This window comes from Nanorana parkeri, unplaced genomic scaffold (assembly GCF_000935625.1).
Source record: "Nanorana parkeri isolate BGI_ZX_2015 unplaced genomic scaffold, ASM93562v1 scaffold324, whole genome shotgun sequence".
NCBI lineage: Eukaryota > Metazoa > Chordata > Amphibia > Anura > Dicroglossidae > Nanorana > Nanorana parkeri.
In genome coordinates, this window is record NW_017306592.1 from 364,334 (window position 1) to 387,309 (window position 22,976).

The 22,976-nt window shown below is 43.1% G+C and overlaps 1 protein-coding gene across 1 annotated transcript in view; it reads left to right on the forward strand.

Moving 5' to 3' along the window:
• NBAS (neuroblastoma amplified sequence) overlaps positions 1–22,976 on the forward strand; it is a 578,163-nt gene that overhangs the window by 132,034 nt on the left and 423,153 nt on the right. Inside the window, exons 19-21 of the mRNA XM_018558184.1 lie at positions 2,289–2,367; positions 3,531–3,635; positions 7,601–7,737. Of these exons, the coding sequence (XP_018413686.1) occupies positions 2,289–2,367; positions 3,531–3,635; positions 7,601–7,737 (321 nt within the window). The remainder of the gene's footprint in view (positions 1–2,288; positions 2,368–3,530; positions 3,636–7,600; positions 7,738–22,976) is intronic.

Consider the following 22,976-nt stretch of genomic DNA (forward strand, 5'->3'; position numbering starts at 1 on the left):
CCCCGAACTGTGAAATAACAGGGTGCATGCATCTCTGCATGCGATCCCAAAAACATCAGCAAGCTATTTGTAAAATCTAAGGTTAATCCTGTTACTCATATGTAGTTGAATTACACTTCCTGGTCTTTTGAGGCACTGGTGATGTAGCCTGGGCATCACACAGCTGCACCCTGGGAAGGCTGCGTCACCAGTGCCTTCTAGGGAGATCTTGACTGTAAACTGCGAGATATTGCAAAATTTCACAAAATCTCATGTGATCTCAGGGAAGGGAGAAGATTTATTTGTTTTCTTAATGTTTATATGTTGCCAAGGCTTCAGCGACGTGAATGCTGGCTAGTGTAATGCTGCTTACATAGAAGCAGTAACAAAACTGCAGATCTCATACAGCGCATGGGTGAGATTTGGCACTGACATCATCGGTGGGCTGGCAGCAAAAATGTTGAAGAAGAAGCCTACTCGTCACCTATGGTGTCTACTATTCAATATGATGGTGCAATAATAGAGGAGGAGGAAAAGAGGATCATCAGCATGTGCAAGACAATTATATTTATAGGTCATTATTTTGCTATGGTAAATACAAAAATGATGGCAGTTTCATATAGGTCTTCTTTCAATGCTTCAGACTCAAGGAGAGAGAGAGTCTGAAAGAAAACAACCTCTGACATGTTTTCTCTTTAGAATCCCCACAATGCTTTGTTAATCCTGTGTTATGGGTGTACCCTTTTTTGCATAATCATTTTATAAAATTTGTTCAATTGAGGTATAAAATACCAGCATAAAAATATAGCAACTTAAAAAAAATAGTACTAATAGTTATTATTTGTTTTGTAGCCGCACTGTTTATTCTTATGACTGGTATGCTTGCCTTTTTTGTCAGATTTATTATACCTGGGGATATAGACATTGATGATGTTGCATATGAAGACTTCCTTTCTCCAGAAGAAGAAGCAGAATACAGAAAAGAGAAAGAAGACCAGAGGAGGAAAGACCTTCTTCAGCTGGTGGATTTTGACAAGTGAGTGCACTGCTTTTGTATTATTATTTATTACAAACACTGGAAATGATTTCACCGGTATACACATGTGAATACATTGTCAAAGTTTAGGTAACAGAGCTCTGGATAGCAGTCAGTAAGACCTGACTGGTTATTTCTCTTCCCCATACGATCCAAAAAAATAAGTAAAAGGTTTTGGCTATAGATATACTTTATTGGCAATGAGATATTTGACAGTATTTCCAAATGTATAACTGTTTGATGACCACTTGCTGCTTATTATTTCAATATCCTACGGGGAAGGTAAGATTCTTCAAAAACATTTTGTTAAATCCTTTCAGTATATGTAATAGAATAAAAAGCTGGAGATTTGTTTTAATTAGGGCTACAACCAACTAATCAGTTAATCGATATTAATTGTTAATGAGAATTGTTGTCAACTATTTTCCTTATCAATTAGTAGGTGTAGATCCCCTGGTTCTCTCCTTCACACTGGTAGCCGGTGTCTCATTGGCGTTGTGTCTTTTACAATCCCTGCTCGTCCCCTTTTACAATCCCGGTGGTGAGGAGAGCTCCCCCTAACCACCACCCCCCACCCACCACCGCTCTGCAGCTCTTTCCTCCCTGCTGGGAGCCTGTTGCATGCTGTGGTTTGTGTCCACTCCATTGCCCACTGTTTCCCCCGCTTGTATCAGCAGAGTTAGCAGGGATCGGTGGGGACATGGACCACTGCAGCCAGACCCCGGGGGGGGAGGAGGAACGAGCTGTCAGTCAACGCTGCTGTGAGTCTACATTGGTCCCTCCTCTGCTGATTTGACAGCAGCCAGTGGCCGGGTGCAATAGCCAGCCTGCTATTGCACTTTGAAATAGCCACTAGCAGGTTGGTTGTTGCACTTGCCCACTGCCTGCAGTGTTTATAATCAGCTGCCGGCTGCGATATTATGCCACTGGCAGCTGTCATGCCCCAGCTAATAGACCCCTAATATCACCTTAAAGAGAACCTGTCACCTCCAATGTGCTATCACATAGGGAGCTTGGAGCGGTGGCTACAACACACACAGGGACCATGGGGAACAAAGTAGCCCCCCTCCAGAAGGAAGGACAGTGTCAGCACACATTCAGAGACGATTTGAGGATCTACAGCCGAGTGATACACAAATAAGATACATTGTTGTTAATAGTTAGTGTACTTGGATGTATTGTTAAGATTTAACCCCTGAGTTTGTCACTTTAATAAAAGTTAAAGACTACACTCTTTGTTTTTAGCATTTAATTTCAGGCATTTTTCTTACAGCCTAACACTTGAACAGAAGGAGATCTGCCGTTGTAGGCTAAAGTTACTGACATACCTAGATCGCCTGTCTACATATGAGGTAAGAGAAGTGGCCACAAGAAATATGGTTGAAAAGAAAGTGTGTGAAGGTTTGAGTGTCAGTCTGTGGTAAGCGGCTTTCAAGAACAACTTTGGGAAAAATTTGTATTTGTTCATATTGCTGGATTTCATCTCGGGACTAAAATAAAAAAGTTACACTCACTCAAACTTCAGGGCCAGCCGGCTGTTACAGTGCTCCCTCTAGCCTCTTCTTCTACGATACTGCAATGTCCCTTTGCATCCTCACATCCTATACACAGAACCGGATGACTCAGGGACCTTAGACCGCTGCAGCAGAAGGGGAGAGCCGCCAGAGGGACTGGTTTTAGAGCAAACAGGCTATGAGGATAAGGTGAATATAACTTTTTTATTTTTGTCCCTAGATGACCACAAGCAGTAAACCTTTGCAGTGCATGGATAGCCCAACAGCAAGGTTTAATATAATGTTTTCCCGGAGTTGTTCTTTAACAAACATTGACAAAGTATTTGAAAAACTGAAGTCTGTGGTTGGCATGCAATTCTAATCAAATATTCGCAGTGAAAGCAGATCGCTCGCTTCAAGAATATAGTGACCCTCCATCAGAATGTTACGACAGACATCAAAAATGTGAAAAATAAAATAAAAATCCAGTAAAAAATTATAGATCAATATAAAAAAGGGAAAAAATTAAACCAAATAATTTACAGAAAATATACATACACATAAATGAGGAAAATAAATTCACAAACCAATAAATTCCAACCGCAACACTAAAAAGGTTGTTTCATGTACAAAAACTAAACTAGGCATACCCGGAACAAACCACACAAAAAAAAAACCACGAAGGGAATGTAAACGACTTCTGATCTATGAAGCTAGCATGTTAAAGCATTTAACACATGCTGAATCATATTATAGCAACATTGATCCATTCAATAAGCATGACAGCCAGACAAATACAATTTTCAGAAGGAGATGCCGGTAATGGCCATGACAGCCCATCATATTCTCTCTGCACAGGTTTCCTTTAAAAGGGGAAAAAAAATGCATTTCAGGTTTACTGGCTCCTTAATGCTACAGAACGTGACAAGCCTCTGATAAATAGTCTTGAATTATCCATTCATAATGCGCTCCGTTACTGTGTTCCGAAGGATTTCTCTAACATCTGCTCCTTCGTCCTGCAGGAGATCCTCGGGGGGCCTGAGGCAGCGGAGAGGAGATACGACGCCGACTTCTTCAAGAAGTTTAGAAACCAAAATATCGTGCTGTCAGCAAGAACATATGCTCGGGTAATGTTACAAAGTCAGAACAATAAAGGCGGAATTGATTCCTCTTTAAGCACGCCGCCTTTCACCTCCATTATCATTTATAATCTGTTGCAGTTAGTTAACTCCGCGTTAAAACCCAGTGTGCTTTGAACTCTGTATAGTAAGATGATCCTGTCAATACTAATCCACAATTAAGTAATCCTTTTTCTAACTAGATGTGGAGGAGCGTGATCCTGAGCACAGTGACAAATGTTCTTCTCCATCTGCCTTTGTTTTTGCTAATATGCTTATCATCTAAGGGCGCAGAGTGTTATTGTTTTCACTGCAGTGTCATTGCAGCTATTTTATGCTCTTGCATGTCATTAGCTTTTTAAACACTTTCTAGATGTACTGTATGCCAATGGTATTTGCTTAAGTACAACAGCAAAATGTTTCCCAGCACACTCACCAGCCAGCTGGCAAAAAAAAAAACCTGTCTAACCGCTAAGGTTAAAGATTGTCAGGGAACCAGGGGTACCACCTCACCCCAAGGCCGCTGGGTACAGTGTAGTGCACATGGAAGGGCTTTAAACAGTACAACGGCAAAAAGTTTCCCAGCACACTCACCAGCCTTTGCTGTTGTTCTGTTCAAAGCCCTTCCATGTGCATTTTGCTGAGCTGTCAATCCAGAAAGCAGTGGGCAGGATTGGGTGTGGCCAGCTGCTGACTGACAGGCTACAAGATTATAAATCTGCAGGGATAATGCTGATAGCCATGCCCCATGCAACATTTTCTCATCCCACTGTACTGCAAGTACTCTATATGAGGGTGACGATGCTGATAGCCATGCCCCATGCAACATTTTCTCATCCCACTGTAGTGCAAATACTCTATATGAGGGTGACAATGCTGTTCTGAATTCAGGAGCAGTGCAGAAGTGTTCTCACCCCATCACAGGAAGCTGCATGAGGTGAATTCAGGTGGCAGGCTCAACAGGTATTTCTGAGACTTTGCAAGGGGACTTAGGGAGAGCTGTACATGCAGATGTACTCACAATTACCTGCTGCAGCACATATCTTTTTAATGGGATGCTATAGTTCTACTAATGTAAATTACTCCTATGTACCTTTGGGCTCCTCATTAACTTTAATAGGCTACATGAATAAATTTATGTTAGGAGTTTACAGCAACCCTTTACCTTTTAGATTTTAAACTGACCTAGCATCATGTATTATTCCGAGTAATTTGTGAGTATAACACTTCTAGGTATTCCATTGCTTTCCCATGTAGCAAAATACTCCCCCCTGACAATGCCTATATCTGTTTCGTGTTCGGAAAGACAGCGCCATCTTTGTCCATGCATGAATCAAGTACGCTATTTATTTCCTGGACTTGGATCACGGCTCAGAGACGAAGCAGTCATGGAAATCCTGGTTGTGCTGTTGTTAGCTGTTTGCACCAATGTTGGGCACAGATTTGCCCCCACTGCAGCCTCTCACCTTGTGTCTTGCTGCTAAGTTACAGTGTTTGATCATTTGCGGAGAGGAGACTGAGAAAATGCTTCCCCCTGCTTGCAGCAGACTATTGATGTCATCATCACCTATGCAAAGTCACTGGACTGGAGCGTATGGAATGCTTGTTAGTGAAGAAAGATGGAACTTTTTCAAAAATTTACTGTTGCTGTATGTTGGGACATGACAGGGATATATTCTTGTAGACCTATAAATAGGGATACACCAATACCGGTTTTTCGGTATCGAGTACGAGTACCGATATTTTGTGCCCCGATTATCAGGAAGTCGTGCAGCGGATCATGACCCGTTGCCTGGCTTCCTGATTACCTAGGAAGCCGGTGTTCTATCGAAAGAACACCAGCTTCAGTTGCCCAGGCTGCCTGGCTTCCTGATCAGTCAGGAAGCTCAGAGGCGAGTCCTGACATGCTACCCGGCTTCCTGATTGGTTAGAGAGCCAGGCTACCTACCAACAAGTGAAGCTGGCTTCCTAGCCAATCAGGAAGCCAAGCAGCACATCATGACCTGCCTCCCAGCTTCTTGATTTGCTGGGAAGCCGGCTTCACTTGTTCCTAGGCAGTCTGTCTTCCTGACCAATCAGGAAGCCGGGAGGCAGGTCATTACGTGCCACCTGGCTTCCTAACTAGTTAGGAAGCCAGGCTGCCTCGCAATAAGTGAAGCCGGCTTCCGAGCCAATCAGTAAGCCTGGAGGCAGGTCATAACTAGGGATGCACCGATACCGATATTTTGGTACCGAGTACCGATAATTTTTTATCGGTACTCTCCGATTCCGATTGCCGAGTAACGGAAGTCCCATTCAGGAAGCCAGGAGGCGTGTAATGACTCGCCACCTGGCTTCCTGATTAGCCAGGAAGCCAGACAGCGTGTAAAGAGTCGCCACCCGGCTTCCCGATTAACAAAAAAGTCCCCTCTTACCTTATTATGTGCAGCCTGTCATCCCCCGGGGCCTCTCCAGCGAGAACGCATCCTTCGTCCGGTACCCAGCCGGAGCCGTCTAGCCGGCCAGTCAGGAAGCCGGGCGCCGTCTAATGATGCGACGCCCTGCTTTCTGATTGGCCGGGAGGCCGGCTCCATGCTCTCTTGTCATGAGATGACGAGGGAGCATGAACCGGGTACCGGACGAAGGCCGCATTCTCGCTGGAGAGGCCCCGGGGGATGACAGGCTGCACATACTAAGGTAAGGTAACCTTACCTCACGAGGCCAGCTTCCGGTCAATCGCGAAACCGTGCAGCGTGTAATGACGCGCTGCCCGGCTTCCTGATACCGGAAGTACTCGTGCTAGGCATCGGAGCATTTGGGCGAGTACGAGTACTTGCCCAAATACTCGGAATCGGCACCGATATCGATACTAGTATCGGTGCATCCCTAGTCATAACTCACCGCCCGGCTTCCTGAAAAGAAGCCGGCTCCATGCTCCCTCGGCACTGTTCCGGTATCAGAGCTAAGTATCTGAGCATTTGCGCAAGTACGAGTACGCGCCAAAATACTAGGTATCGGTAGCAATACTAGTATCGGTATCAGTGCATCCTTACTTATAAAGCTACTGAAAGGTCCACTTCAGAAGAGTAGTGTTTACTTCAGAAATTTTTAAAATAGGCAACAAATGGAATACACCAGTACCGTATATACTCGAGTATAAGCCGTCCCGAATATAAGCCGAGGTACCTAATTTTACCAAAAAAAAGATTGCGTCATCTCTGAGCCACCATGTCAGTCCAGGAACTAGATGCTGATCCTATATAATGCCTGCACAAAGATAGTGCCATCCTTCTAGATCTTCTAGATCAGTGGTTCTCAACTGGTGGGTCGTGACCCAAAGGTGGGTCGCGACCCCATGTTCAGTGGGTCGCGGCATGCATTCCACTGCACTAGGAGAGAGGCTCCTCAGCCTCCCCCATAGTGCAGCACTGTCAGTTCTCCTGCCGAGCAGCCATTCAAAATATGCTGCCCGGTGCTGAGTGTCAGCTTGGGGTGGGGTGGGCTGGGGGTATGTCCGTGAGGCAGCTCCATCCATACATGCATTGCTTACAGTTCCCTTGTGTGCCCTTATGGCTACAACTACCACGCAATTGCACCTACTGTTCATTCTGGTGGGGGAATTGCTGGTGGTGTGCTGCGTTGCAATTCATTTAAATGGCACCCTAAACACACCTCCTGCCCATAGTTTGATTGCACCGGAACATGCGGTACTGCGTTGCCGGGCATTCCAGTGTGGTCGCAACTTAATGACCAAGGACAAATGTGGGTCCTGAGGTTATACAGGTTGAGAACCACTGTTCTAGATGATTTGGCATGCTTGCATTTAACATGAAAGCATATATCTGATGCAATGGCCACTTCAAAGGTCAACACCACCAAGACCAATATTTGTTTGTGTGGTTTCTAGCAAGCTGAAGATATGCTGACGTTATGTTTTATATTGTATTATATATGGTAATATGTGTTATAACAATGTCTCTGTGTTGTTGTTGCAGGAAAGCAATGTACAGGCCTTGGATCTTCTGTTCACCTTCCACGGCTCTGATCTGCTTCCTCATCGCCTTGCCATTCTTTCTAACTTTCCGGAGACCACATCCCCCCACGAGTACGCCTTCCTGCTCCCTGAAGCTAGGTGAGACTCAATTTTTCTTATAAATGACATCTCTGTAGAAATTCTGTCTGAAAATTGGCGTTTAATTTTGTCAATTTGATGGCATTGATTATAATTTATAATATCTGCAAGAAACCATGTGGAAAGCACACTGTTGTATACTTACTTTTGTCACCTGCTGTACAGAAATAATCTCTGCATGCTAACAGGTTGCCATGGACTACACACACTTATTCCTTTAGTTTTTATACATGAGCATCATTCTCTTGTGTATGAAGATCTGTGATTTTTTTATATCTCATTTGGTATACAAATAAATCTAGCCTACTGTATAAGCCCTGGATAACTTTACTAACTTTCCAACTACCTGCCTATATCTTGCAATTACGTTTTTTAGGCCTCATTGACACGAGAAAAAGCTGGCACGTACAGCTCCGTGCTGCGTGTACGGCCGTAACGGACAGCTCCCGGGAAGGACAGGTGCCGCGTGTGATTAGTACGCAGCACCTGTCCTTCTCTATGGGGGTACACGGCTGTACGCCGCCCTACGCTCACCCGACCTGCACGTCCGTACGTGTGCGGGTGTCCGTACTCATATGCTGACAGGATGGATCCAATTTCAGGGGCATTCTTTCCATTGACCACCAATTTAAGGAACAATATCACCACGGAGCACCAATTTAAGGAGCATTCTACCCTTTGACCAACAATGTAGGGATATTCTTTTAACTGACCACCAATTTAAGAGAAAACTATGGGGTAACCTTTTCTCATAGTTCTCTTTAGTGTCACGGGAGGACATATACTCCCATCACCCAAAGCTCAGTATATAGTGGGCTATTGCCCGCTATATACTGAGAGCGCCACAGTCCGGATGAATCCTGACAATACTGTTAACATCCACCCAGCTGGCTGATTGACAGCGGGCTTTTCCTATCTGGGGGATCGGAGAGGGTAGGAGGGAATCCATGCAGGGAGCTGTGACTGACAGTCACCGCTCTCTGCGGGGAGATGATCGAGTGACGGTATGCGTTTGCTAACTTCCCGATTAATAGAGCTGACGTGTGACAGTTTCAATGTCACACGTCGGCTCTAAATATGAGCATGAGTATATAAATCACTCGCCTCATAGTTCTCCTTTAAGGAACATTCTTCCGTTTGACCAAGAATGTAAGGGACATTCTTTTCACTGACATTTCAAGGGGCATTCTTTCTACTGACCACCAGTGTAATCGGCTTTTGTCCTACTGAGCACAAATAGAAAGAAGTATTTTCATTCTATTATTATTACTGAAAATATTTCTCTATAAACCCTGGGTGTCCAATACACTAAGTACGCCACATTCTATTTATTTTCTTCCGCTACTTACTGCTTACACTAATGTGCCAAGAGCTGTAGTTACAGTGTTTATCAGCAGAGGTTCCCCGAGTCCTGAAATTATTTCAAGGGTTCCTCCATGTTAGAAAGGTTGAGAAAGGCTGCTCTAAACACATTATTTATTTGATACATTGTTATTATACTCTTCAGTTTTTCTCCATATAGTGCACTCCACGCACAGTTCCAGGAACTTATGGTCTTTCATGTTGATTATATATTCATGAAGTTGCATTCATACAGTTTCTCTTTCACAGAAATATTGATGTTGGGATAATTATTTGAGCCTATGTGAAGAATAAAGCATTGTGCAGCTGATCAGGTTATCTGTCCTTTGTAGCAACCCAGAGAGCAATCATAATTTTCTTCCCAGCTCAATTAAAACAGAAATAAATATAGGAAAAAAAGCCATTTAATCAGAGACGGGGGAGTTTTTTATATGCAGTTTTTTCACACATAATAAAGTTTGAAGGTATACTCCAGACCAACATACATGTTTTACATTTAAAATTAAGTGTAAGAAAACTCCCTGAATGACGCTAGATCACATCCAGGTCTTTAGCTTCCATCCCTTGTTATCCTGCTAGCTTACTTCCTATAGGTACCAGTATGTTTATAAATCATATCTGTAGAACTCAGGTGATCATGTTCTATGGTTTATGCAATGTCCTTTCTCTGTACCTTCCTCATCCGTAGCCTTGCATACACTATAGGGCCAAAAGTATGTGAACACCTCTAATAGTATTGAGTTCATGTGTTTTCTGTGAAGGGCACTGTCAATGTTACAGCATGCAAAGACATTTTAAACCGTTGTGTACCTCTAATCATAATGTTAGCCATGCATGGCTAAAATTCTGGCTGATTCCTGCTACATGGGACAAAATATGAGCCATGGATAGCCCTGTTGGCACCAACTGGCCTTATCCATAAAAATTGTACAAGTGGAAGATCCTTGGCCGCATGGTGACGTCATCCAATCAGATACAGTGGCTGTTCGGGTATTTAGACAGCCATGAGTGCCAGCTGCCTGAATACAATACGCGAGAGGGAAGGTCCTTCCATCCATGCTGTTTAGTGTGAATGGGGGAAACAAGTGATTTTCCTCTTGTTCAGCCTGCGGGCGGAACAATGTAAAGCTAAACATAAATGCCTAACTTAAAAGAGAACTATGGGGGTAAGTGTTTTTCCCCATAGTTCTCTTTAGGGTCACGGGAGGATTTATACTAACCTCCTTCTGTGACCCGAAGCTCAGTATATAGAGGACTATTGGCTGCGATCCACTGTCAATACTGTCGAGATCCACCCAGTTGTGTGAGTGACAGCCTATCTAGAGGCAGAGCCAGTGGTGTCAGCCCCCCCCCCCTTTCGTTCCTCCACTCAGTGCTGGAGGATCGGAGAGGGGAGGAGGGAATCCCTGCGGGGAGTGGTGATTCAATGCAGGGAGACGATTGGGAAGTGAGTGGATCGGTGCATGTTTCTGCTCACTTCCCAATCTATAGAGTCGACGTGTGACCGCTTCTTTGTCACAGGTCGGCTATAACTATGAGGATGAGTGGAAATCACTCACCTCATAGTTTCTACTTTTAAGGCACTTTTCTCTTCCAGCATGTATGCCCCCCTGTGCACTAAGGTAGCTCCATTAACATATGGTTTGGTGTGGAGAAACTCCAGTAACCTGAATAGAGGCCTAAACTTAACCTATTCAACACCATTGAGTTTAATTTGAATGCCTATTGTGAGCCAGGCATTCTTCCCCAACATGCAGCATTTGAACTTTTGGTTGAATGAGCATGAATTTGCATAGCCGTCCTTCAAAACCTTGTGCAGAAGGTAGAAAAGTAGAGGCTGCTATAGTTAACGCCTTTCAAGAGTAATGGTTGGCTGAAGTCTTCAGCAGTAACCAACACCTCTGGGAGTGTTGCTCTTCTGTGTCCCTTGCTGCCCTCAGTGGCTCCTCATCATGATCTCCATGTCACTACTCTGTCCTTGAATGGTCTAGAGGTCGATGGGACCTGTGATCTCTGTGATGGGTAATAAATACCTGTGTTGCGCCTACACATTGCTTATTGTACATGTAGTTACCATGAAAAATATATCTGATATCTGATAAGCAATAGCAGATTCAATATCTCTGTCCTCACAGGTTCATTTTGACCCATATAATAATTACGGGCAGTCTAATTTTATCAAGGCAATGTGTTTATAAAACTTTTCTGATGCCAAAATGTTATTTTTGGCAGATGTAGACCGAAAGAGGTAGTGAAAGTTGCCACGTTCAAGCTCTGTCTGTCCAACAGCAAATGGAAGTTTGTCCAAGCAGAACGCGACCATACATGAAACTCCTGTTTACATAACAGCTGAATAGCTTGCGACTCAATGGGCATAATGAGCATTTGCAGTTGCCCATCTCAGGCAATGATCTCTTTAAATGCTGACTGTTTGCACAATATGTTGATGCTATAGTAATGATAATGACAGTGTAAAGTTTCTTGGTTTTGTAAAGCTATAAACACTTTGAGAATATGTCTTTCCACTGTCACCTAAGCTAGAACAAGGACGCTAACGCCTCTGTAGTGCGAGCAGCACCATTTTGTTACTGTAGCAACCAGATGTGTCTTTATTAAGTGTGGATCATTAAAGGCAATGGCGGCTGCAATACACTCAGCAGATTAGCATGACAATTGAGAATTAATTGTTTCTCCGAATAGTTATGATCACAGTCCCGTTTGTTACTGCAGCTGTAGACTGGCTAAGTAAAAATGAAGAGCAAAACAAAAACCTCTGTTGGCTTTTAGGCTGGAGATTGACATGTGGAGAAAAATGTCTGTCCTATTCACTTGGTTCTAATCCTAGACTGTGGATGTGTAGTGTCAAGTCCTACAAGTGTTGTTTGCATTGGACAGATATGTAAGCGTTCCTATAAACCTAAATAAAGAATCCAAATCATTAAAGCCCTAAAATCCTAGTCAGAAGAACAAGTCTGTGATATAGTTATATCTGGTCACACCAGTAGCAGGATGTGGGTCTGTAGCTTTCTGACACTGGTGCTAGTTATGCACCAGGAGATCCCTTGGAGAGTACTTGTAACCTACTCTACATAAGGTGTTGGTTCAGTTCTAGACGGGGAGGATTGTTTGAGCGTCCATTGGAGAGTATCTATCTAGTATCCATTCTCTAGGAGATGGTATCTAGTATCCATTCTCTAGGACAGGGGTCGGCAACCCCCGGCACGCGTGCCCAGCCCGGCTTGCAAGCCCTTGTCAGATGACACGCAAACTTACTCTTCATGGTTTGTAATTGACAGGCCTCTTGAGTCGGCTGTCAATTACAAGCCTGGCCCACCCACCTCCCTGACGTAGCTGCAGCGCATAGGTTCGTTGGGGAACTAGCTCTGTCCCTGTTCCTGTCTTGCGGCTCCCTGATTTGCCAGCCGCCGGGAGGGTGCCGGACTTGCAGCTTCACAACACGCAGATTCTGTTCTCCACTCAACACAAGGATTTTCCCAGCCAGTTCAATTTGTTGTCATCAACAATCAGTTTAATCTGCCCAGAGAACCTTAGGATAAAACACGTCCCTGTCCTGCAGGGATTCTGTGGGGGAGATCCTAGAGGTGCCTCATCTGTAAGTAAATATCACACACTATAGAAATCCTGAATGTTGCTGATCCAATATAGAGGGAATTGCAGCCAGCTGAGTCTTTCTGTCTGTGTGGGATGCTCCATGGAGTAGATCGGTCTCACACAATGCTCCAGGTATGATTATACTACAATATCTTCACATTATTTTACAGAATGATTATGCAATTGAAGATATATGTGCATCTCCAGCATAATGTGATAATGGCCAGCAAATAGATAAATATCTAAGTAGCTAAAGTCACACATGTGGCATTGTTGCTGATCTGAGATCTGCAGTGCATTGCTGCTGGTCTGAGATCTGCCATGCATTGGTGCTGGACTAAAGTTTGCTTTGCAAAGTAGGGATGCACCGATACCGATACTGAGTATTGCTCCTATACCTTCCCCGATACAGAAACTTCCGGTCAGAGTAAGATCTCGGACCGGCAGTGCCGTAGGGGAACATGGAGCAAACCTCCTGTGCGATCAGGAAGCTGGGTGGCGAGTAATGACCCTCCATGTTGAGTGGCCGGGATGCCATCTTTCTGGCCAATCAGCATCGAGCCGGCCGAACAGCCGACTCGATGCTGATTGGCCGGGAAGCCGGCTTTCCAACCAATCAGCATGGAGCTCGGTTCCTGTCCAATCATGAAGCCGGGCAGTATCTCATTACCCGACACCCGGCTTCCTGATTGCCCGGGAAGCCTGCTTGATGCCAGCGGAAGCACCGGTATCAGTGAGTACCAAAAGCAAAGTATCGGTACTCGTACTCAATACCGAAAAAACGGTATCAGTGCATCCCTAGTGCAAAGTGTACATTGGTGCTGGTCTGAGGTCTGCCGTGCAGTGGTGCTGGTCTGAGGTCTTACATGTATTTGTGCTGGTCTGAGGTCTTGCGTGCATTGGTGCTGGTCTGAGGTCTGCTGGGCCTTGGTGCTGGTCTGAGATCTTTCATGCTTTGGTGCTGGTCTGAGGTCTGCATTGGTTCTGGTCTAAGGTTAAATGAAAGTAACACCTTACACGTCAGTCATAGCACAACTGAGCCATACAATACAGACACAGGGATCACATTAAAATTGTAAGCACAGTTTACTTTTCAGCACATGTAAACATGAACATATTTGGTGTGTACCCCAGTTATTGTTTTTTTTCCACTTATAGTTGTGCTGCTAATGGGGAGATAAACGCATTAAAATAATTAGTGAGTTGAACTTATTATTAGCACTACAACTATGAGTGTAAAAATTTAAATTTAACTAACACTACGGTGCGCTATTCATCGGCACCCGGTTGTCTGATGGTGGCAAAAATGGCACTCGGTGTGTAAAAGGTTGCTGACCCCTGCTCTAAGATGGTATCTAGTATCCATTCTCTAGGAGATGGTATCTAGTATTCATTCTCTAGGAGATGGTATCTAGTATCCATTCTCTAGGAGATGGTATCTAGTATTCATTCTCTAGGAGATGGTATCTAGTATCCATTCTCTAGGAGATGGTATCTAGTATTCATTCTCTAGGAGATGGTATCTAGTATCCATTCTCTAGGAGATGGTATCTAGTATCCATTCTCTTGGAGATGGTATCTAGTATCCATTCTCTAGAAGATGGTATCTAGTATCCATTCTCTTGGAGATGGCATCTAGTATCCATTCTCTAGGAGATGGTATCTAGTATCCATTCACTTGGAGATGGTCTCTAGTATCCGCATTGTGGGGATCCGCCCCAGCTGCGGCGCTCTCAGCATATAGCGGGCAATAGCCTGTTATATACTGAGTTTTGGGGCATTGGAGGACAATAGTATATTTCCTCCCGTGACCCTAAAGAGAACTATAGGATAGAAAGGTTATCCCATAGTTCTCTTTTAACAAATGTTCCGAGACAAAAATATATCAACCATTGGTGTATTATCAAGATCAAGCTATAGTACATAGTATATTTCCCTTAAAAACATCAACTAGTCTACATGTAGGATTAAACAAATATCATTGAGTGGGAACTGTTTTGAGAGGCCCATATATAATGTATTGAAAGGAAATGCTATCCCGTCGATGTTGAATAGATAAATCAAGGCCTATATTACATGAAGCCATTGAAATCTCTAAAGGTAATTCAGCATGGTCATATAGAAAATGCTGTTTCCTTTCTATTTTAGTCTGCTTCTTGCAGCTCCAGATTCATAATTTCATGAAGTATGTGAGCCCATTCCGATGTGTTTTGTTTATGTTACAAAGGATCAATCGACAAGCAGATGCAGCAGAATTAGCAGGGAGCTCTTTTCTGATTCTATGAAAGCTTGCCTGCACAATTATAAAGGTTACACACTTGGCATACCCAGAATATCCACCTACTCAGTAACTACTGGCTGCAATTAATTAAAGAGGAATATTCTGTGTAAAATGGTCCTAATAGGCTGATAGCTGGGATCTTCATATATTGTAGTTTTTCTCTTGCAAGCTTCATGCTTTGACATACCCTCTTTGGACCTCGATCCCTCTAGACCCTTGGTTCTCAATTGGTGGGTCTTGACCCCATGTTCAGAGGGCCGCCGCATGCCTTCCACTTTTCTAGGTGAGAGGCTCCTAAGCCTTCCCCCTAGCGCAGCGCTGTCAGTTCTCACGCCGTGCAGCCATTCAGCAATATGCTGCCCAGTATCAGGTTGAGGTGGGGTGGTCCCGAGGTTACACCGGTTGAGAACCACTGCTCTAGACACTCAATTGCATCCGTCCATAGACAGCCTAACTCTCCAATTAGACATGGAAGCTTAAATCCAATATAGTTTTACTTCTTAAAGTACATGCATTGGAGCTTTGCTGGTCACATGAATTGTAAAAAGACATTAGATCTTCCATGCCAAGTGTCTGCAATGAGGGCTAGCAATAAACTGAGGGAACATGGAAGACACAGAGAGGGTCTATCTAGCACTTTACAGGAGGGGGAGAACAGTAGAAGATACCAAATGTATACAGAAAAACAAGTAGCAGTAGTGCCAATCTACCATTGGATGTCAGGAATATCCCATAACATGCAATGAAAACATAGCAGTGTAATAGAAACAGAAAACAGTGGCTGTAGCAGCACAGTGGTAATAGCAATGTTTTATTCACAGATGAATTTACAGGTGTCCTCATATTCAGGTTTTTTTCCCTGAATTTCTGGATGACACCTCATTGTGAGGTTGTGGTCTCCCTCACCATCAGAAATGTACAAAACACATCCATATCAGCAAAACCACAATTAAAAAAAGTATATTCTATAAAGTGTAACAATCAGTGGGACTATGTTCCACTCAAACTTGGACAACCACAAGTGCTGCAACTCTGTACCCCCCACTCTCCCTCTGTCCTTCCCTCTTTCCCATCTTATGTTAATAGGTTCGCCACCACTGACTTAAAGTGACACTTAAAAATGCATTTACAAGAGAAGCATGGGGTAAGTGTTTGTCTCCATAGTTTTCTTTAGGTTTACGGGAGGACATATACTAACCTCCTCCTGTGACCCAAAGCTCAGTATGTCGCGGGTGGGTGGTGAGTGAGCGGCGGTATGTGTTCGCTCACTTCTCAATTAATAGAGCCGACCTGTCACAGCTTCTTTGTCACAGGTCGGCTCTAACTATGAGGATGAGTGGAAATCACTTACCTCATAGATCTCCTTTTAAGTAGCCTAACTATTAACAAAAATGTATCTTATTTGTGTATCACTCGAATCATCTCTGAATTGGTGCTGACACATGTCCTTTCTCCTGGAGGGTGACTACTATGGTTCCCAACGGTCCCTGTTTGTGATGTAAAGTAGCCACCGCTCCAAGCTCACTCCCATGATGGACTACAGTCTCACATACAAATGAGTAAACCAAACATGAGATTGTAGTCCATCACAGGAGCGAGCTTGGAGCGGTGACTACTTTACAACACTCACAGGGACCATGGGGAACACAAGTATCCCCCCTCCAGAAGGAAGGGCAGCGTCGGCACCAATTCAGAGATGTTTTGAGGATCTACAGCCAAGTGATACACAAATAAGATACAGTTTTGTTAATAGTTGAGATACTTGAATGTATTTTTAAGATTTAACTCCTGCGTTTAGTGTCACTTTAATCCAAAAGTTTTGTTTTATTTTATTTTTGGGTAAAGCAGAGAATGGTTAAAACACCTGTCAAGTTTTTTTTTTTGCCATGGTGTCCCATTAGAGAGATTTTTTATTATTACATTGCAGTAATTATTATTACCATAATAATTACTGCAATGTAAAAACATTTAATGATAACTTTTTGCTAACTTTTATATTCCCACATGCTAATGTGCCTCACCTCCTTCTCCATACCCGTGCTGTCATATTGCCTAGTAGATGCCATCTGCTGCTGGCCCACTAATAATGTCACCCCCGTATCGTTTTTTTTAGGGCAAACAGCACGCGGCCTTGGACTGTAGTAGATCTCGCGCCTTTTGCACCAGATCTTGTGCAGTTTATAGAAAGCTATCCCTAGAAGGTTCTGGGGATGTAGCCTTCCCAACTGTGAGGCCCTGACTATGTCACCAGTGCCTCAGTCAACCAGGAAGTAGAATTATGTTAAACATAAGTAACAGAAAAAAGATTTTATTTAAATGGTGACTGTAAGATGTTTTGATATCAGCATGCAGAGATTTTTCCTGTTGGGTAGAAGGTTCATTTAAACTGTATCTAAACCCATAAACACAAATGTAGTATAGCACAGCTTACCAATCCTTTGAATGTGAAAGCTGTAGTAATTTTTTTATTGAAGGCTCCCCCCCCCCAAGATACCTGTATTAGGGAGTAACCAAGTAGTACATGTTTATTTGCAATAGAAAGAGTTTACATAAATGAACAGTGTTATGAAATACGTGTTTATAAAATGATAAACAGAATAAAATGGCAAAAAATGAGTTCCCCTTTAAGGGATATTCCATTTATTAAATGTCATATATGATAAATTGTGATTATCCTACTCTCCCTGCTCCTCATGCAGCAACACTCATTGGATAGAGCATGAAAGAGAGGTTGCACCACACAAAGCCCTGTGTGAAATCTTCGAAATCTCGCTGTATTGGGTTGTATAACGCTTATATTAATTAATATCAAATGTTTATCTGCTTATATTAAGGTGAATAATCAAGCTTCCTAACGTATTGCTCAGTTGTGACATTTCCAAGGTAATAATTGTTCACTGAATAATTACTTTTTGCTTGCAGCTGTTTAAAACAACACTAACATGATGACTTGTACTTACACGCACACTCCATCTTTTTTTCAATCACTGTCGGCAATTATGTTTAATGCAATCATTTTTTGCTCCTCCCCACTGCCTCTCAGTGTGCACAGCTTTGATAAATATGAAGTGCTAGGAGTAGGTTCAGACTGATTAAATATATTCATGTTCTTGTGTTGGTTGTGTTAATCTCCGGGGTATTTTATTCTAAAGAGCAGAGTGTTTTCACCAGTTTCATTAAGACAACAACCATGGTTAAGTTCTACTGATAATGACATTGAATCATGGTCTTAGGTGCAAGCAGCTGAAATTAGGTTCTTTGGCAGGATGTTTGGGCTTCCCTCTGTAATAGGTTCAGCTGTGCAGCAAACTTGGAAAAGACTGGAAAAAAGTTATTTACTTTGGAGACTACCCTAGATGATCTACCATACATGTCCAACATACAAAAGACCTTGGAACAGACCCAGAACACAAATAGAGTATAAAATATTCCATCTGGCTTAGGAATTGGATTAGAAGTCGCAAAGAAGTTCTAAAGTCCATGATGATACATTTATAGGACAAAATTCCCTCTAGCCAGGGCACATACACTATATTGCCAAAAGTATTGGGACACCCCTCCAAATCATTGGATTCAGGTGTTCCAATCACCTCCATGACCACAGGAGTATAAAATCAAGCACCGAGGCATGCAGACGCTTCGACAAACATTTGTGAAAGAATGGGTCGCTCTCAGGAGCTCAGTGGATTCAAGTGTGGTACTGTGATAGGTTGCCACCTGTGCAATAAGTCCATCTGTGAAATTTCCTTGCTACTAAATATTCCACAGTCACCTGTTAGTGGTATTATAACAAAGTGGAAGCAATTGGGAACAACAGCAACTCAGCCACTAAGTGGTAGGCCACGTAAAATGACAGAGCGGGGTCAGCGCATGCTGAAGTGCACATTGCGCATAAGTCGCCAACTGTCTGCAGAGTCGATAGCTACAGACCTCCAAACTTCGTGTGGCCTTCAGATTGGCACAACAACAGTGCGTAGAGAGGTTTACATCATCAAGTGCCATGCAAAGCGTCGAATGCAGTTGCGTAAAGCACTCTAAAGCCTTGGTTCTCAACTAGTGGGCCGTGACCCAAAAGTGGGTCGCGACCCCGTGTTTAGTGGGTCACCACATACCTTCCACTTTTCTAGATGAGAGGCTCCTCAGCCTCCCCCTAGCACAGCACTGTCAGTTCCCACACCTAGCAGCCATTTAAAATATGCTGCCCGGTGCCAAGTGTCAGCTTGAGCTGGGGTGCACTTGGGGTATGGCCGCAATGGAGCTCCATCCATACATGCATTGCTTACAGCTCCCTCATATGTCCTGTAGAGGTGCCTGGATCAGAGTGACGTTGCATTCTGGCTCCCGACACATCCACAGGGCACGCAAGGGAGCTGTACAAGCAATGCACATATGGATAGAGCTCCATCAAAGTACAGCAGCCCAGATTGGACCCGAGGCTGAGGATCCACTCCAGTTCTCGTATTATAGGGAGACTGAGTCTGTCAGTGTTTTTGAGGGCCCGTTCAGACTAGTACAATGCTTTCATTGCACAGTCCCGTGCGATTAACATTCAATCACACCTACCACGCATTCTGGTGCAGGAGGGACGTTGCATTGCCATTCATTTGAATGGCCCCCCAAATGCACCCCACTGCATCGTGCCAAATTTAAAGTTTGGTGGAGGGGGCATTATGGTGTGGGGGTGTTTTTCAGGGGTTGAGCTTGGCCCCTTGGTTCTAGTGAAGGGAACTCTTAAGGCATCGGCATACCAAGACATTTTGGACAATTTCATGCTCCCAACTTTGTGGGAACAGTTTGGGGATTGGCTCCTTCCTGTTCCAACATGACTGCGCACCAGTGCACAAAGCGAGGTCGATAAAGATATGGATGAGCGAGTTTGGGGTGGAGGAACTTGACTGGCCTGCACAGAGTCCTGACCTCAACCCAAAAGAACACCTTTGGGATGAATTAGAGCAGAGACTGCGAGCCCAGCCTTCTCCTCCAACATCAGTACCTGACCTCACAAATGGTCCAACATTCCCATAGACACAATCCTAAACCTTGTGGACGCCTTCCCAGAAGAGTTGAAGCTGTTATACCTGCAAAGGGCGGGCCAACTCAATATTGAACCGTAACGGACTAAGACTGGGATGCCATGTAAAGTTCATGTGCATGTAAACGTAGGGTCCCAATACTTTTGGCAATATAGTGTATGTGGAACAACCATAAAATGTAAAGGGGGCCCTACTCCTTCATATGCTCTCTGCAGTTTGTGTCCTACAGCTTCCTCACTATATTTTTTAAAACCAACACAAAAGAAACAGAGGAGGTGATAGGATAATTGGACAACAGATATTGACAGTTGTTGTCCACAGCTGCTGAGCAGAAATGTGATGAATAAAGCTGGCCATATACCAAAATAAAATAGTTTTCGTTACGGTCGTTTGACTTTTTAATAGTTAATCAATGATCGATTTTGACCACTGTGAGCCGGATGGGAACTTTTTCTTGAAGGAGCGAAATTCTAACAATGAATGTGGTTTTCGTTTGAGAAACTCCATTCATTTCCAAAATCAAATGTTAACACCAAATGGAATTTCCAAATACATTTGTTAAGTTATCAAATGTTCTGACAAGATTTTTTGTAGGAGCGTTCATATGAAAACCTAACAGTGTATGGCCAGTTTAAGACAATAGGGTACACAGTAATTTCTGTCTTTTCTGATATCTTTTAGGCCTGGTTCACACCCGGGCGTTTTTCACCGCGTTTCTACCCTCTGTAAAACGCTCAACATGTGAAAACCAATGATTGCTTATGGGCATGGTTCCCACCTGGGCATTTTACAGCGTGTAGGAGCGTGCTACAAAACGCCCTACGCCCAAATAAGTTCAGGAGCTTCTTTGTGGCGTATTTGCCGCGCGTATCCCCTTTGGGATACATCCAGGTAGCCCTCAGAAACACACGCTTATCGCATTTTTTTTACCGCGTAACGCGCGGCAAACGCGCATATTCCGTACGCCTAGGTGTGAACCCAGCCTTAAAAAGAAGTGGCCAGTTTCTAAAGAGCAGAGTAGTGTAGATATGTGAGAAGCCCGCTATGTGCTCATTCCATAAAATTCAGGCCGTCTTTCCCGTGCTTGTTAAATTTGCTTAAATAAAACTGGGCAGAATATTATTTCCTTATAAGCTTATTGAACTGGCAGTCTTCACATTTTACAACCATGGTAATGACAGTTTGCATATGTGTTATGTTATTATGTAATGCTGCATATGTTAATAGCTGGTTCCATCTGAGATCTTTCATGGCTCAGTCTACTTACATCAATAAATTGATACTTTACACATGAATATTCATGAAATCGCAAAGTACATTGGCTTGTCAAATGTTCAAGAGTTACCTGTCAACAACAGTTACTCCATATGCATTTTATACCTATTAGTCTGTAGAGGGACTTTTCATTGTGAGGTTTGTTATTTTTTCATTATTTTTAATGGGATTATCCAGTATAAGTTCAAGGCAAACCCTTGCTTTGCTCCTTTCTGTCTTCTTACATAGAGTATTCTCCCTCGTTAGCCCTGTCTGTACAATAAAGGGACTTGGTTTCTGGATTAATTGCTACTATTATTCATGTGTCTGAGGAACAAATGTTCTGATACTCTGGGTTTCCGATTGTAGTAGAAACCCTTTTCTTCTTGAGCTTTATGTGCATCACAGTTCAGTGCTTCAGAACCAACCTATGTTGCTGTTTGCAGCTGTTTCCATTATAACCGAGTCTCTGCAAGATCAGTCTGTTTCTCACTTGGGTCCCATGTTTGATTCCTGTTTATTGTTACCTGTACACAGTGTTCATTTTGACATCAAATTTCAATTTAGTTTTAGTCTTTCGACATTGTGTTTTAGTCATCTGAATTGTTTTAGTCTAGTTTAGTCGACTAAATCTCCATATATCTCTCATTATATATCCCTGGAGTAAACTTCTATTAACCTGTTATGACAGGATTGTCGCTCCACATAGTTTACAAAGGGTCTTGTTCTCATTAACATCAAATAGTAGGTTAATTGAAGAGGACTTCGACATAGTGGGTATAGCGGAAACCTGGCTGGACAGCACGCATGACAAAATGCATCCATACATCTGCTCTTCTCTTTTTTCCCCTGACGTTGACATGTCTGTACAATTTGTACAGCAAGTGTTTGCTAGCTGGCGTCCCACTGGGTAGATCAGTAAGTTATTATTCAATTGTGCAAGTCTCCCTACTACAGAAAGAGGAAGAGCTCAGGGAACCGGAAGTACAAATGCTACAGTCCCTCCCATATTTTAATCTTGTTTTTGTTTGTCAATATTTTTTTTCCGGATTTTCGGCATTGTTTTAGTCCTATTAACATATCTATTACTTAATTTTTGTTCAGTTTTCGTCACTAAAAAAACATGCAGATGGCAAAAGAAACCCAGAAAATTATTTGTCTACGAAATTAGAAACCTGCCCTAAGACTTATTCAACCAGTCTGTTTAGGTGTTCTCGCACTCGCCCTCTGAGTTCATGTGCGGGAAAGCTATTTAAAGTTGCTGGTTTGCAATTGGAAATTGCCTGAGTAAAGACGGTTGGGAAAAGCAGTTAGGAGTGCGATGGGTACATGGATTTTGGTTGGATGTAAAGTCCCACAGCAATGTGCTGTAAAAAAAAAAAAAAAAAAAGCAGCCAGATGTGCAAGTAGAGGGAGGGAATGAGATCAGGCAATTTGTTTGGTTCTTTGAATTAGGTTTTAGGGCCCATTCACACCACAATCGGACCAAAAACATAAGTCAATGCAGGTCCGTTTGAGTTTCAGTTTCAACCTCCATTGACTTCCGTTGTGTTCCATTCAGTTGCATTTGCTTTATTTATTTATTTGTTATTTCCTTTTGCCAATCTTTATTTTAATTTACATTTCCTGAGTGGACAAATTTCTAAGTAACTTTTTTTTTTGCTACCGTTCTGTTGCAGTTTTGACACGTTGCGTTA